Below are 12000 nucleotides of genomic sequence, written 5' to 3' on the forward strand. Positions count from 1 at the left end.
AACCGGAAGACTTCGGATGGAGGCCCGCCACGGGAAGCGAACTGTACCCGACATTCGTCCCTTTGACACTGCAGCACCCAGTTCCCGCACCGGAAGGAGGGGAGGGGGGAAGAGGGGGCTTCGAGGGGGGGATGGATGTCAGGGGTTCAGGAGCAGAGGCGAGGGCAAGGGAGGAAACAGAGAGCGAGGGGGAGGAGGCAGAAGAAAGGATGAGTGATGACGACGACCCGAGATCTCCGAGCCTTTCCAGTGAATCAGAAGATTCACAAAAAGGAGCACCAGTGGCCAGGGCAAGGGGGAAGACTAGGGGGACACCCCAGGAAGAAAGAGCCAGAGGGGACTCAGAGGGGAGCAGTTGGAGATCGGGACCAACGTCACCGCCAGAGAGTAGGAAAGAGGAAGAGCGCCAGGGAGCAAGCGCTGGCAGCTCGCAACAGGAGGGAGGGCACGAGTCAGGAGTGGCCACACCTTCATCGGGGAGCGAAGTGACGGTTAGACGGAAAGTGGAAGGTTGGGCGCGCGCGCCAAGTTCAAATGCACAGGAAGGTGGCGCAGTAGGCAGCCCGGAAAGGGAGCCAGGTCCTAAAGCCCGGCGCAAGGAGACAGGAGAGTCAGGGGGGTCAGCGTCAGAAGAATCCCGGAAGGAAGAGACCCAGGGGGGCAGAGGGACCCAGAGGAGAACTGTCAGGCGGAAAAGGTGGAGCAGGGCTAGGATATTAAGTTGGTGCGCAAGGGGCGGAGACTCAGACGGAGCTTCGCCGATCTAAGCATAAGACGTAGGGTTGCACGCAGCAGCTCGAGAATGGAGACTGTAACTCAATAAAGACTTCTATTTAACGATCGCTGGCTAGCGTGATCCTCTGTGAGCTAGGATCTGGAAGTAACCCTGACAATGGGTGACTCTGGGTCATCTCTCTGCTGTAGCTTATCTTAAAGTTTTAAGTGTCTATATGCTTATTGCATTTATAAATTTCAAATTTATTGTTGTACATTGTTTTAAATAAAAAAAATTCCTTCCAGTAGCACCTTAAAGACCAACTAAGTTAGTTCTTGGTATGAGCTTTCGTGTGCATGCACACTTATTCAGATAACAGTATCTGAAGAAGTGTGCATGCACACGAAAGTTCATACCAAGAACTAACTTAGTTGGTCTTTAAGGTGCTACTGGAAGGAATTTTTTTATTTTGACTATGACAGACCAACACGGCTACCTATCTACTATTGTTTTAAATGTTTGTTTTCCTTCTGGGATTGTCCCCCCAAGTGTGTTTTATAAGCCGTAATAAATTATCTATCTAACAGCAGGAAGGAAATAAGGTCTGAAAGTGGGGCCCTATTCCGAAAAAGGCTGAGGGACCCGCGGCTCCGAGACCCAGGGGGGCTGGAGGGGGGGGAGAGTCCCTTCCCACTACATTCCTATAACTCGTCTTGCCGGGAGGACCCCTCCCCCTGGGTGAACGAACTCGCTTCCTAGAGAGGCAGGAAGTGACGGAGGAGGGCGGGGGGGTAGAGGCAATGTTGGAGGGGTGGGGTCTCCATGCGCACCCCCGGAAGAGAAGGAGGCCTGCAAAGGAGGAGGGGAAAGGTGCAATGTTTCGGGGGGGGGGCGTGATTTGGGGTGCAGGGAGGGAGAAGAATTTGCATTTCCTCCCCGTGAATCTACAAACAGGGCGGGAGGGGGGGGAAGGTGAGGGGGTCATCAAAGCAAGGAAGGGCTCCCCCCCCTTTCCCTCTGGGAACCAGGAGAGGCAATCTGAGCAAGGCGGGGGGGCGTCCTCTCCCCCAAACAAGGTTTGCATTGCAGGATCCTCTTGGAAGCGGAGAGATCAACCAGACTCCGGGGGGGGGGGAGACATTTTGCTTCCTGAGATGTTCCTCCCCTCCCCCCCCCCCCGTGCAACCTGACTGGGACAGGGAACCAGTTGTGCCAGTTTCACCCCACGACCGTGGGACCCCCTGGGGCTGGGGCTGCCATTCAGTATGCATGGCCCTGGCACCGAAATTTGTGGGTCCCTGGCCCCTTCATGGGGAAATGGGTGGGTGCTCAGGGACCCGGGAAGCTGGCACCTATGCAATGAAAGTCACCAGGTGACATCCCCCCCCCATTTTAGACCCAGCCTCCTAACCCATTTTTGTGTATTTCTTCACACTCAGCCTGGAACACCCCCCTCCCTTGGCCTCCTGCGTCAGGGAGCCGGTCTGGGCGGGAGGGGAGAGAGAGACAGATACACAAATACTTAAACCAAAAGTCAATAGTTTCTGTTGTGATAATCTCAAGTGTTTCAGAGCTTTCATAATTAGAATTTGGGAGTATTAATTTATTATTATTGCTATTTGTACAGTATTTGTAAAACGTATGCTCTCTGTGTAAATGTCTCCCACTCTAAATAAATCCGCCTTTCTATGAACTGCTCTCAGACCTCCGGGTATAGGGTGGTATATAAATTCAATCAATAATAATAATTTCTTCATCGTTCTCCTAAAAGGGCTGCTCCCTGCATTGAAGTGCATCGTGGCAACAGCTGAGAGAGTCTCAGAAGTGGCCCTGTTTCTGCCTCCTCCTCCTCCTCCGTCCTTTCCACTGGCAGTGCAATGGCCTCCGAGACCCCCTCTGAACGGTCTCTTCTTAAAGGTGGAGTGGAAAGAGGAGCCATGCAGCTTCCTCAGGTAGGGAAAGAGCAACGGGAGCAGGGAGGAGGGAAGAGGCACAGATGGGACAACCCAGCCTCCCTCTGTGTTTAGATTTAGATAAATTTATTGTCATTGTCCGTATATACACAGTATACACAACAACGAAAATCAAACACCCACCCAAAGACCGGGTTCACATATACATTTGCACGTATCTCCGAACTCTCATCCTATTTAGACATAATCTATAAAACATAACATAATCCAGAATATAGCATGACCTATTAAAAACATAACATAACCTAAAACCTATCTCATTCCTTCCACTCCCTACTTACTAAACCTTGCAACTGGCCCTGAGATCATTATTTAGTGCAATCAGAGCTCTTGGATAGAAACTATTCAGAAGGCGTGTGGTTCGTGTTTTCATTGTCCTATATCTTCTGCCTGAAGGCAATAGTTCAAAGAAGTTGTGAGCAGGGTGGGTGGGATCTCTCAGAATATTATGTGACTTCTTCAAGATGCGAGACGTGAAGATCTCATCCAGGGTTGGTAGTCGGAGCCCAATAACGTTCTGGGCAATTTTAATTATTCGCTGTAAAGCTTTTTTATCCGTTTCAGAGCTGCTCCCATACCACGATAATATACTATAGGTTAGGACACTCTCGATGGTACTATGATAATAGGACAGGAGTAGGTGCTGGGATAGATTCAGTCCCCTGAGCATTCTCAGGAAATACAACCTCCCCTGCACCTTCCTCACAACCATATTAACATTTGCAGTCCATGAGAGGTCCTCCGAGATATAAATGCCCAGGTATTTAAAACTACCAACCCTCTCCACTTCCTCGCCATTTATGTGCAATGGTAACAATACACTTTTCTTTCTCCTAAAGTCAATTATGAGTTCTTTGGTTTTTTTGGTGTTAAGCATAAGATTATTTTCTTTACACCATTGAATTAACCCCTGTACTTCTTTCCTATAAGCAGTCTCATCGTTCTCACTGATGAGCCCCACCACTGTTGTATCATCCGCAAATTTGATGATTGTGTTGGACTTATACAGTGGGGTGCAATCAAATGTGTACAGAGAATAGAGAAAGGGACTTAGCACGCATCCCTGAGGGGCTCCTGTGCTTAATACTAGAGTAGAAGAATAGTAAGGTCCCATTCTCACTGTCTGCGGCCTATCAGTCAGGAAATTCCTTACCCACAGACAGATCTTCTGATGTATACCCAAGTTGGTCATTTTAAGAAATAACCTGTCTGGCAGAATTGTATTGAAGGCAGAACTGTAGTCCACAAACAACAGCCTTGCGTAGGTTCCCTGTCGTTCTAGATGACTCAATACAGTATGGACGGCGATGGAAATAGCATCATCAGTAGATCTGTTTCTTCTGTATGCAAACTGGAACGGGTCTAAAGTGGATGGAAGACTAGCCTTAATATAATCTAGCACCAATCTCTCAAAACATTTCATAACAACAGATGTTAAGGCTATTGGTCTATAATCATTGAGAGATACCACCACTGACTGCTTGGGGACTGGCACTATAATCGATGTCTTCAGGCAGGTAGGGACATAACCCTGCAACAGGGATAGGTTGAAAATGTCCGTAAATACGCCGGCTAATTCTGCAGCACAGTCCCTAATAGCCCGTCCCATGATTCCATCCGGTCCAGCTGCCTTCCTGATGTTAATGCTCCGAAAGGCACGTTGTACGTCACAGGTCTGTAATAAAAGTGGTTGTCTATCAGTAGTAGTTTCTGATAATGTGCTGGTGGCCAATGCTGTAGTGACGGTAGTTCCAGTGTTGAGTGGGGTTGATGGGGATCTAAGAGAAGCTCTGTTTTTTTCTTCTTCCTCCTCCTCTTCTTCTTCCAGGCCCTCTTGACCTTTGAGGAGGTGGCTGTGTTTTTCACAGAGGAGGAGTGGGCTCTGCTGGATCCAGGCCAACGAGCTCTGCACAAGGAAGTCATGGAGGAGAATTATGAGATGGTGGCCTCTTTAGGTAAGGGCACATTTTTATTCCTCTTGGCTGCTAGACGTTGGAGGTGTGAACCTGCTGTTTGAGCCATCTATTCATGCCATGTCTTCCTATTTGGCGACCCTTCGTAGCTGAGTAAGATGGTCTTCCATGAACATGGTCTTAAATGTATGTGCATAAGTGACCGTAGATTCCAATTCTGGATCCACACATCCTTCCACAGTGGGGAGATAGGTTTCTGGGCGGGAGTTAATCACAGTGACGTTTTACCAAATGTACTTTCCTCTTAACTTCTCCCTTTCATCCCAAGTTTCTGCTTCTTCAAAGTCAATGACGCCTTTGCTAAAGGCTATTCTCCAATTGGAGCACTCGCAGGCCAGTGTTTCCCAATTTTCTGTGCTTATACTGCATATTTTTAGATTTGCCTTGAGAGTGTCTTGAAGCCTCTTTTGTTGCCCACTGGTATATCAATTTCCATTCTTAAGTTTGGAATAAAGTAGATGCTTTTGAAGACAATAATCAGGTATCCAAACAACATGACCAGCCCAATGAAGTTGATATTGAAGATTGTAGTTTATAGCAACTCTGTACTTTTGTCAGTAAGCTGATATTGTTGCATGAATTGCAAAAAAATCCTGTGTTTTACTTATTCCACAGGGTAAAAATGGTGGCATATGGTTTGCTGGTCAGTGTTATTTATTAACTTTTAATGGGCCACCAGATACTCTGCTGTCTTTGTTTCACAAGATTAATATTTTTGAATATTTTTATAGTCCCGTATGACAAACAGCACTTCTGTTTTACTTATTCCTCATAACAGAGACTCTGATACTCAAGTCTGAGCTCATCTCGTCGCTTGGAACAGAAAAATACAGGGATGTTGTCCTGGACCAATTCAGAGGTACATATTTCCACTTTGCTGTGAGACTGTAACTTTCTATGTCTCCTTTCAGTGTGTAGAAATATAAAAAGAGCCTTTTTGGATCAGAACGAGGGCCCATCTTTTCCAGCATCCTGGTGCAGGTTTAGGTGATGTGAACTGCTGGTTGGAAAGTATCAGAGAAATATTACAGATCAGGGAGGAAGGAGAAAACTGAATACAGAGGCGTAGCATTTTCACAGGAGGGGGAAGATGGGGAAAGTGTGTCCCTTCAGATGTTGCTGCACTACAACCATGTTTACTTGGGTTGATGGTACTTAGAGTCCAACCACATCTGGAGGGCCATAGATGCCTCATCTCAGCATAGAAGGTTTCTCTTGGTGCTCAGTGTTACATGGGAATTGAAGGTAGAGCTGGATACTAGGGGTTATTGAGGCTATTTTTAGATTTCCTTTCCTAAAAATGTACATAGGAGAGGGAAGATCGCTGGAGGTGTTGAAATAATAGAAGGTGGTGATTGGTCTTGCTGTGTGTTAAGATCTCTTGTTCTCTTCCTTGAATACCTAACAATATTTTATCTCCCCCTTCCCCACTTTAAACCAGGTGATGGAGAAGACAATCAAAATTTTGAGGGGCCATCTGTGAAGTACTTCAGCATGAGTGAACACCTTAGCACACAACTACAAACTAACGCAGGGGAGAAACCCTTTAAATGTATGGAGTGCGGAAAGAGCTTCAGTAAAAATAGAAATCTTAGCGCACATCAACGAATTCACACAGGAGAGAAACCATATAAATGTATGGATTGTGGGAAGGGCTTCATTGATAGTGGAGCTCTTACAAGACACCAACGAACTCACACAGGGGAGAAACCATTTCATTGTATGGAGTGTGGAAGCAGCTTCAGTGAAAATGGAAGTCTTGCCCGACATCAACGAACTCACACCGGGGAGAAACCATTTAAATGTATGGAGTGTGGGAAGAGCTTCAGGGATAGGGGAAAGCTTACTGTACATCAACGTATTCACACAGGGGAGAAACCATTTAGATGTATGGAGTGTGGGAAGAGCTTCAGTCAGTATTCACACATTACTATTCATCGGAGAACTCACACAGGGGAGAAACCATATAAATGTATGGAATGTGGGACAGGTTTCATTGAGAGTGGAGCTCTTTCAAAACATCAACGAACTCACACAGGGGAGAAACCATATAAATGTTTGGAGTGTGGAAAGAGTTACACTGAAAGTGGGTCACTTACAAAACATCAGCGAACTCACACAGGGGAGAAACCATATAAATGTTTAGAGTGTGGGAAGGGTTTCAGTCAAGGGGGGAAACTTACTGTACATCAACGGACTCACACAGGGGAGAAACCATATAAATGTTTGGAGTGTGGAGAGTCCTTCATTTGTAGTAGGAAACTCATTGTGCACCGACAAAGTCATACCGGGGAGAAACCATTTAAATGTAAGGATTGTGGGAAGGGCTTCAGTGAAGGTGGAAAACTTACAAGACACCTACAAACTCATACAGGGGAGAAACCATTTAGATGTATGGAGTGTGGGAAGGGTTTCATTGAGAGAGGAGCTCTTGCAACACATCAACGATCTCACACAGGGGAGAAACCCTTTAAATGTATGGAGTGCGGAAAGAGCTTCAGTCAAAATGGAAGACTTACTGTACACCAACGAATTCACACAGGGGAGAAACCATATAAGTGTATGGATTGTGGGAGGTGCTTCAGTGAGAGTGGAACTCTTACAAGACATCAGCGATCTCACAGAGAAGCAACAGTTTAAATGGAAAAAGTGTGGAAAGTGTTTTAATTATAATGGAGTTATTAACACCTATGGACTCATAGGGAAGAACTCATTTATATGTATGGAGTGTGCCAAGTTTTCCCCACAGAGTTCACTTTGTCTCTCATATCAACAAACTCATATAGGGAAAAATCATTTGTAAATGCATGGAGTGTGTTTGATGTTCTGGTGTTTGTATGGAAAGTTGTACATATATGTATTAAGACAATGAATGTAAGTGTCTCATAATAGTAAGTATAATGAAATATACAATGTACAGTTAGGGATGTGCAGAATGTGACCCTGGAGGGGTCATTTTGAGTGAACATGTGCTGAGAGTCCGTTGATATTTGGTCTTTGGCAGAGAGAGTTGGAAATGGAGAGTTGGGGAGCACAACAGTGGTGTTTAGGAAGCAGGATTGGCTCTGGAATCGTAGAGCTGTAGTTGAAACAAACTAATAAAATTCCTTCCAGTAGCACCTTAAGAGACCAACTAAGTTTGTTATTGGAATGAGTTTTCGTGTGCATGCACCAAGCTCATACCAATAACAAGCTTAGTTGGTCTCTAAGGTGCTACTGGAAGGAATTTTATTATTTTGACTACGGCAGACCAACATGGCTACCTACCTGTAACTAGAACTGTAGAGTTGAAAGGGACTCCAACGGTCTTCTAGTCCAACTCCTTGTTACAAGAACAACAGCATAAATCTTTTTTTATAGTTGCAATAAAGGAACAATGAAAATGCAGAAAGACTAAAATGCATAGTCTCATGTGCACAAAGTAATCCTTAAACCGTCCTACGTTGTTTATATTTTACAAATTCATTGTTTTACAAAACCTTCTCATTCATGGCTACAGTCATGTTCAGAAGTCCCCCCTCCTTTTTTGGTAACTCACCGATGAGAATTAATGAGCAATTGGTAGATTTCTGCTCTTTTTATTACCGTATCATGTTACTAGCACAAACAGGCAACTCCTTGCAAGGATAGCAGTTCTTACCCACGTCCAACGGGATGTCCCTCCTTCCCAGCTTCTCCTTCGTTCTCTGACAGGCTCATATCTCAGAGAGTGGGGGGGGGGGTGTGAAGGAGTTACCCTCACTCTGATTGTTGTATTGCTCAGCTGCCTCTCTCCTTTCTGTTTCCTAGCTATTATCTCAAAGCTGGGTAGCTCCTGTCTCATTGGTGCAGCCTCTGAATCTGCCTGTCTCTCTGCTTCATGAAACTCTGGAAGAGCGGGGGGGGGGGGACGACTTCCCTCTCCTCTTCTGTTAGAAGCTGATCTTCCTGAAATTGCATTCCCCAATCCTCCGATTCATACCAGCCCCTGTCACTAAACTGCAAAGTGGACAAAATCCCTGGTGGCAGCCAGAACAAAGGAGGTGCGGTGGGGAACAACCAACATGGGGAGGGAAGGTGGCACAGGGAAACGTGGGCATTGCCAGTCGTTTCAGGAGAGTCATTTCCCTGTGGAGAGAGGAATCTTCCCCCATAACTGGCCCATCTTTCAGAAATCCATAGAAGGAGCAGGTAGTATAGGAGGCTGAAAGCAGAGATCATCTGGAGTTGCCCCTCTGTCGGCATTGAGCATTTGCCCCTCACATGAAGCAGACACAGCAGGTGCTGCAAGATGCCCACAGTTGGACTTCACCCCCAAAGGCCACCTCCTCCATCGCCCCCCAAGACAGACGGATGCCAACAGGGTCTCTTTGCCTGACAAGGATTTCAGGCAAAGGGACCACCTTCTGCATGCAAAGCATTGAATTTGAGACCTGAAAAAACTATGTTTAAAGGTACGGTGTGTGGAAAGTGCTTTAGTCAGAATGGAATCCTTAATGTACACCAACAAAGTCATATACGGGAGAAACCATTTAAATGTATGGAGTGTGGAAAGAGCTTCACTAAAGGTTTAAAGCTGAACATACATCTATGAACTCATACGGGAGAAACCATTTAAATGTATGGAATGTGGGAAGAATCATAGAATCATAGAGTTGGAAGAGACCACAAGGGCCATCGAGTCCAACCCCCTGCCAAGCAGGAAACACCATCAGAGCACTCCTGACATATGGTTGTCAAGCCTCTGCTTAAAGACCTCCAAAGAAGGAGACACCACCACACTCTTTGGCAGCAAATTCCACTGTCGAACAGCTCTTACTGTCAGGAAGAGCTTCAGAGAAAGGTGGAAACTTACAGTTCATGAACAAACTCACACAGGGGAGAAACCATTTAATGTATGGAGTGTGAAATGCGCTTCAATGAGAGTGGAGCACCTACAAAACACCAAGAAACTCAGAGAAGAAACCATTTACATGGAAGAAGTTTGGATAGTTCTTCAGTGAAGTTCATCTGTGTACAGTAACACCTCTGGTTATATACCATCCTCCTTGCAAATACCTCCTTCGGGTAACGAGCTCCGCTAACTCAGAAGTAGGTGCTCCTGAAGCGAATTTTGCCCCGGGATGCGAGCAAACACAGTGGGAGGCCCCATTAGCAAAAGTGCACCTCAGGTTAAGAACGGTTTCATGTTAAGAACAGACCTCCGGAATGAATTAAGTTCATAACCGGAGGTACCACTGTGCTCTCACGGGAAAACCCATTTAGATGTATGGAGTGTGTCTAGTGTTCACTTCGTTCTTCATATCAACAAACTCCTATCAATTGTGTTGTAAACAAAAACGGCTCCCTTTCCCTTATAGGGTACACAAGAGCCCTTATAGAGTCCTTTGTAGGTTCTCCATCGGTCGGAGAAAATAACAGAGGCCAACCAGAGAATACTGAGAAGCAAAACAGCTAGTAAGCCTGATCTTTATTAAAGCTGTTACAACAGGATGCTCCCCCCACACGCAAGAAAGAGGAGGACAAAGGTGTGCTAGCCCTTATATAGACTTTTGAACTGCCCACCCTGTAGCTCAAAACCACCCCTCCATGCATCATACATACATCACAGAAGGGGTGTAGCCCAGGACCACCCCCTATTTACATCATATGTACATCAGAGAAAGGACGGACTACAACAGAAATCTGAGTGAGTTGTTTTTATCCTGTCTGCCAGGTTACCTGATTGGATTAACATATCCATATATGAGATACTCTGAATCTTGTGACTAGCCCCGCCCCTGAATGGGTCCTTAAAATAATTTTTCTAAAACTACATATTATGTTCTCCACGGTTTTCATCTCTCTCAATCATCCATGTCTTTTGTTTCTTTGCAAGCTATTTTTAAAGTCCAGCTAACGTTTTTGTTTGTTTACAATGGTCTCCCAAGTAAGTTATAAATTTTCCCCATTCTTTTTTAAAGTCATGATCTTCTTGATTCCTGAATTTCCCAGTCAGTTTTGCCATTTCAGCATTGCCATTCTCCCCTTGTTGGAACTGTTGGTTCTTTCCATATTTGGGCTAGTAGCATCCTTGCAGCTGCTGTCACATACATAAACAGTCTTTTCTGGTCTTTTAAGATATCGGAGTCTGTAATTCCTAATAGAAAGGCTTTTGGTTTTTTGACAAATGTTATTTTAAACATTTTTTTTCAATTCATTGTACATCAATTCCCAAAAAGACTTTGTTAACTTACATGACCACCACAAATGATAAAAGGTACCCTCCTTTTCTTTACACTTCCAACAAATATTGGAGCTTGTTCTATACAATTTAGATAACTTAGTAGGAGTCAAAACAAAATAAAAAAATTCCAGTGGCACCTTAGAGACCATGTTTGTTATTGGTATGAGCTTTCGTGTGCATGGACACTTCTTCAGATGCACTGAAACAGAAGTCACCAGACACTTATGTATAGTGAGAGGGTGGGGAGGGGTATTACTCAGAAGGGTGGTGGGAATGGGTGATTGGCTGATAGGTGTGGAGTCAGATACCACCGATACATCATTTTCATATAATTTTCTTTCAGCGTAGGTGCTGTGAATTTCAAAGCCGTTCTCTAGAATATTTCCAATTAAAAACAATATTTGAGAAGGATAATAAATTTAAGGGGTTTGATAAAAAAAATATTGGTATGGGAAAAGGAAATATTATACAACAACCAACAGACTCTCTCAAAAATATATAAAGGTAAAGGTAAAGGTACCCCTGCCCGAACGGGCCAGTCTTGACAGACTCTGGGGTTTGTGCGCCCATCTCACATCTATAGGCCGGGGGCCAGCGCTGTCCGGAGACACTTCCGGGTCACGTGGCCAGCGTGACAAAGCTGCATCTGGCGAGCCAGCGCAGCACACGGAACGCCGTTTACCTTCCCGCTGGTAAGCGGTACCTATTTATCTACTTGCACCCGGGGGTGCTTTCGAACTGCTAGGTTGGCAGGCGCTGGGACCGAGCAGCGGGAGCGCACCCCGCCGCAGGGATTCGAACCGCCAACCTTTCGATCGGCAAGCCCTAGGCGCTGAGGCTTTAACCCACAGCGCCACCCGCGTCCCTCTCAAAAATATATAAATTGTTACAAAATAGGAAAATAGAAAAGGAGGAAAAAGGTGACGCTATTAAAAAATGGGAACAAATCTAGGCTACTCAGTTGAATATAAAGAATGGGAAAGACTGTGGACAAAAAAATATAAATTTCACAGCATGTTACCTAATAAGAGAAAACTATATGAAAAAGCATCCCAGGTGGTATCTGGCACCAGAAAGGCTGGCAAAAATGAATAAAACATATAATTATAAGTGTTGGAGATGTAAGAAACAAAA

The 12000-nt window shown here is 45.2% G+C and overlaps 1 protein-coding gene across 3 annotated transcripts; it reads left to right on the plus strand.

Annotated features, from left to right (window-relative positions):
* Positions 1–1519: 1519 nt before the first annotated feature.
* Positions 1520–8052, plus strand: LOC309527384 (uncharacterized protein). Of its 3 annotated transcripts, XM_082214204.1 has the most exons (5): positions 1520–1585; positions 2487–2667; positions 4517–4643; positions 5440–5520; positions 6103–8052. In XM_082214204.1, exons 2-5 carry the CDS (start codon positions 2593–2595, stop codon positions 7299–7301), a joined length of 1482 nt encoding a protein of 493 aa, XP_082070330.1. In that variant the 5' UTR covers positions 1520–1585; positions 2487–2592; the 3' UTR covers positions 7302–8052. The 3 variants fall into 3 exon arrangements, with proteins under 3 accessions (XP_082070330.1, XP_082070331.1, XP_082070329.1); XM_082214203.1 differs by lacking the exon at positions 1520–1585 and having other exon boundaries at positions 1983–2667; XM_082214205.1 differs by lacking the exons at positions 1520–1585; positions 5440–5520 and having other exon boundaries at positions 1981–2667.
* Positions 8053–12000: the final 3948 nt, after the last annotated feature.

The sequence above is a fragment of the Podarcis vaucheri genome (assembly GCF_965113315.1).
Source record: "Podarcis vaucheri genome assembly, chromosome: 2".
Lineage (NCBI taxonomy): Eukaryota > Metazoa > Chordata > Lepidosauria > Squamata > Lacertidae > Podarcis > Podarcis vaucheri.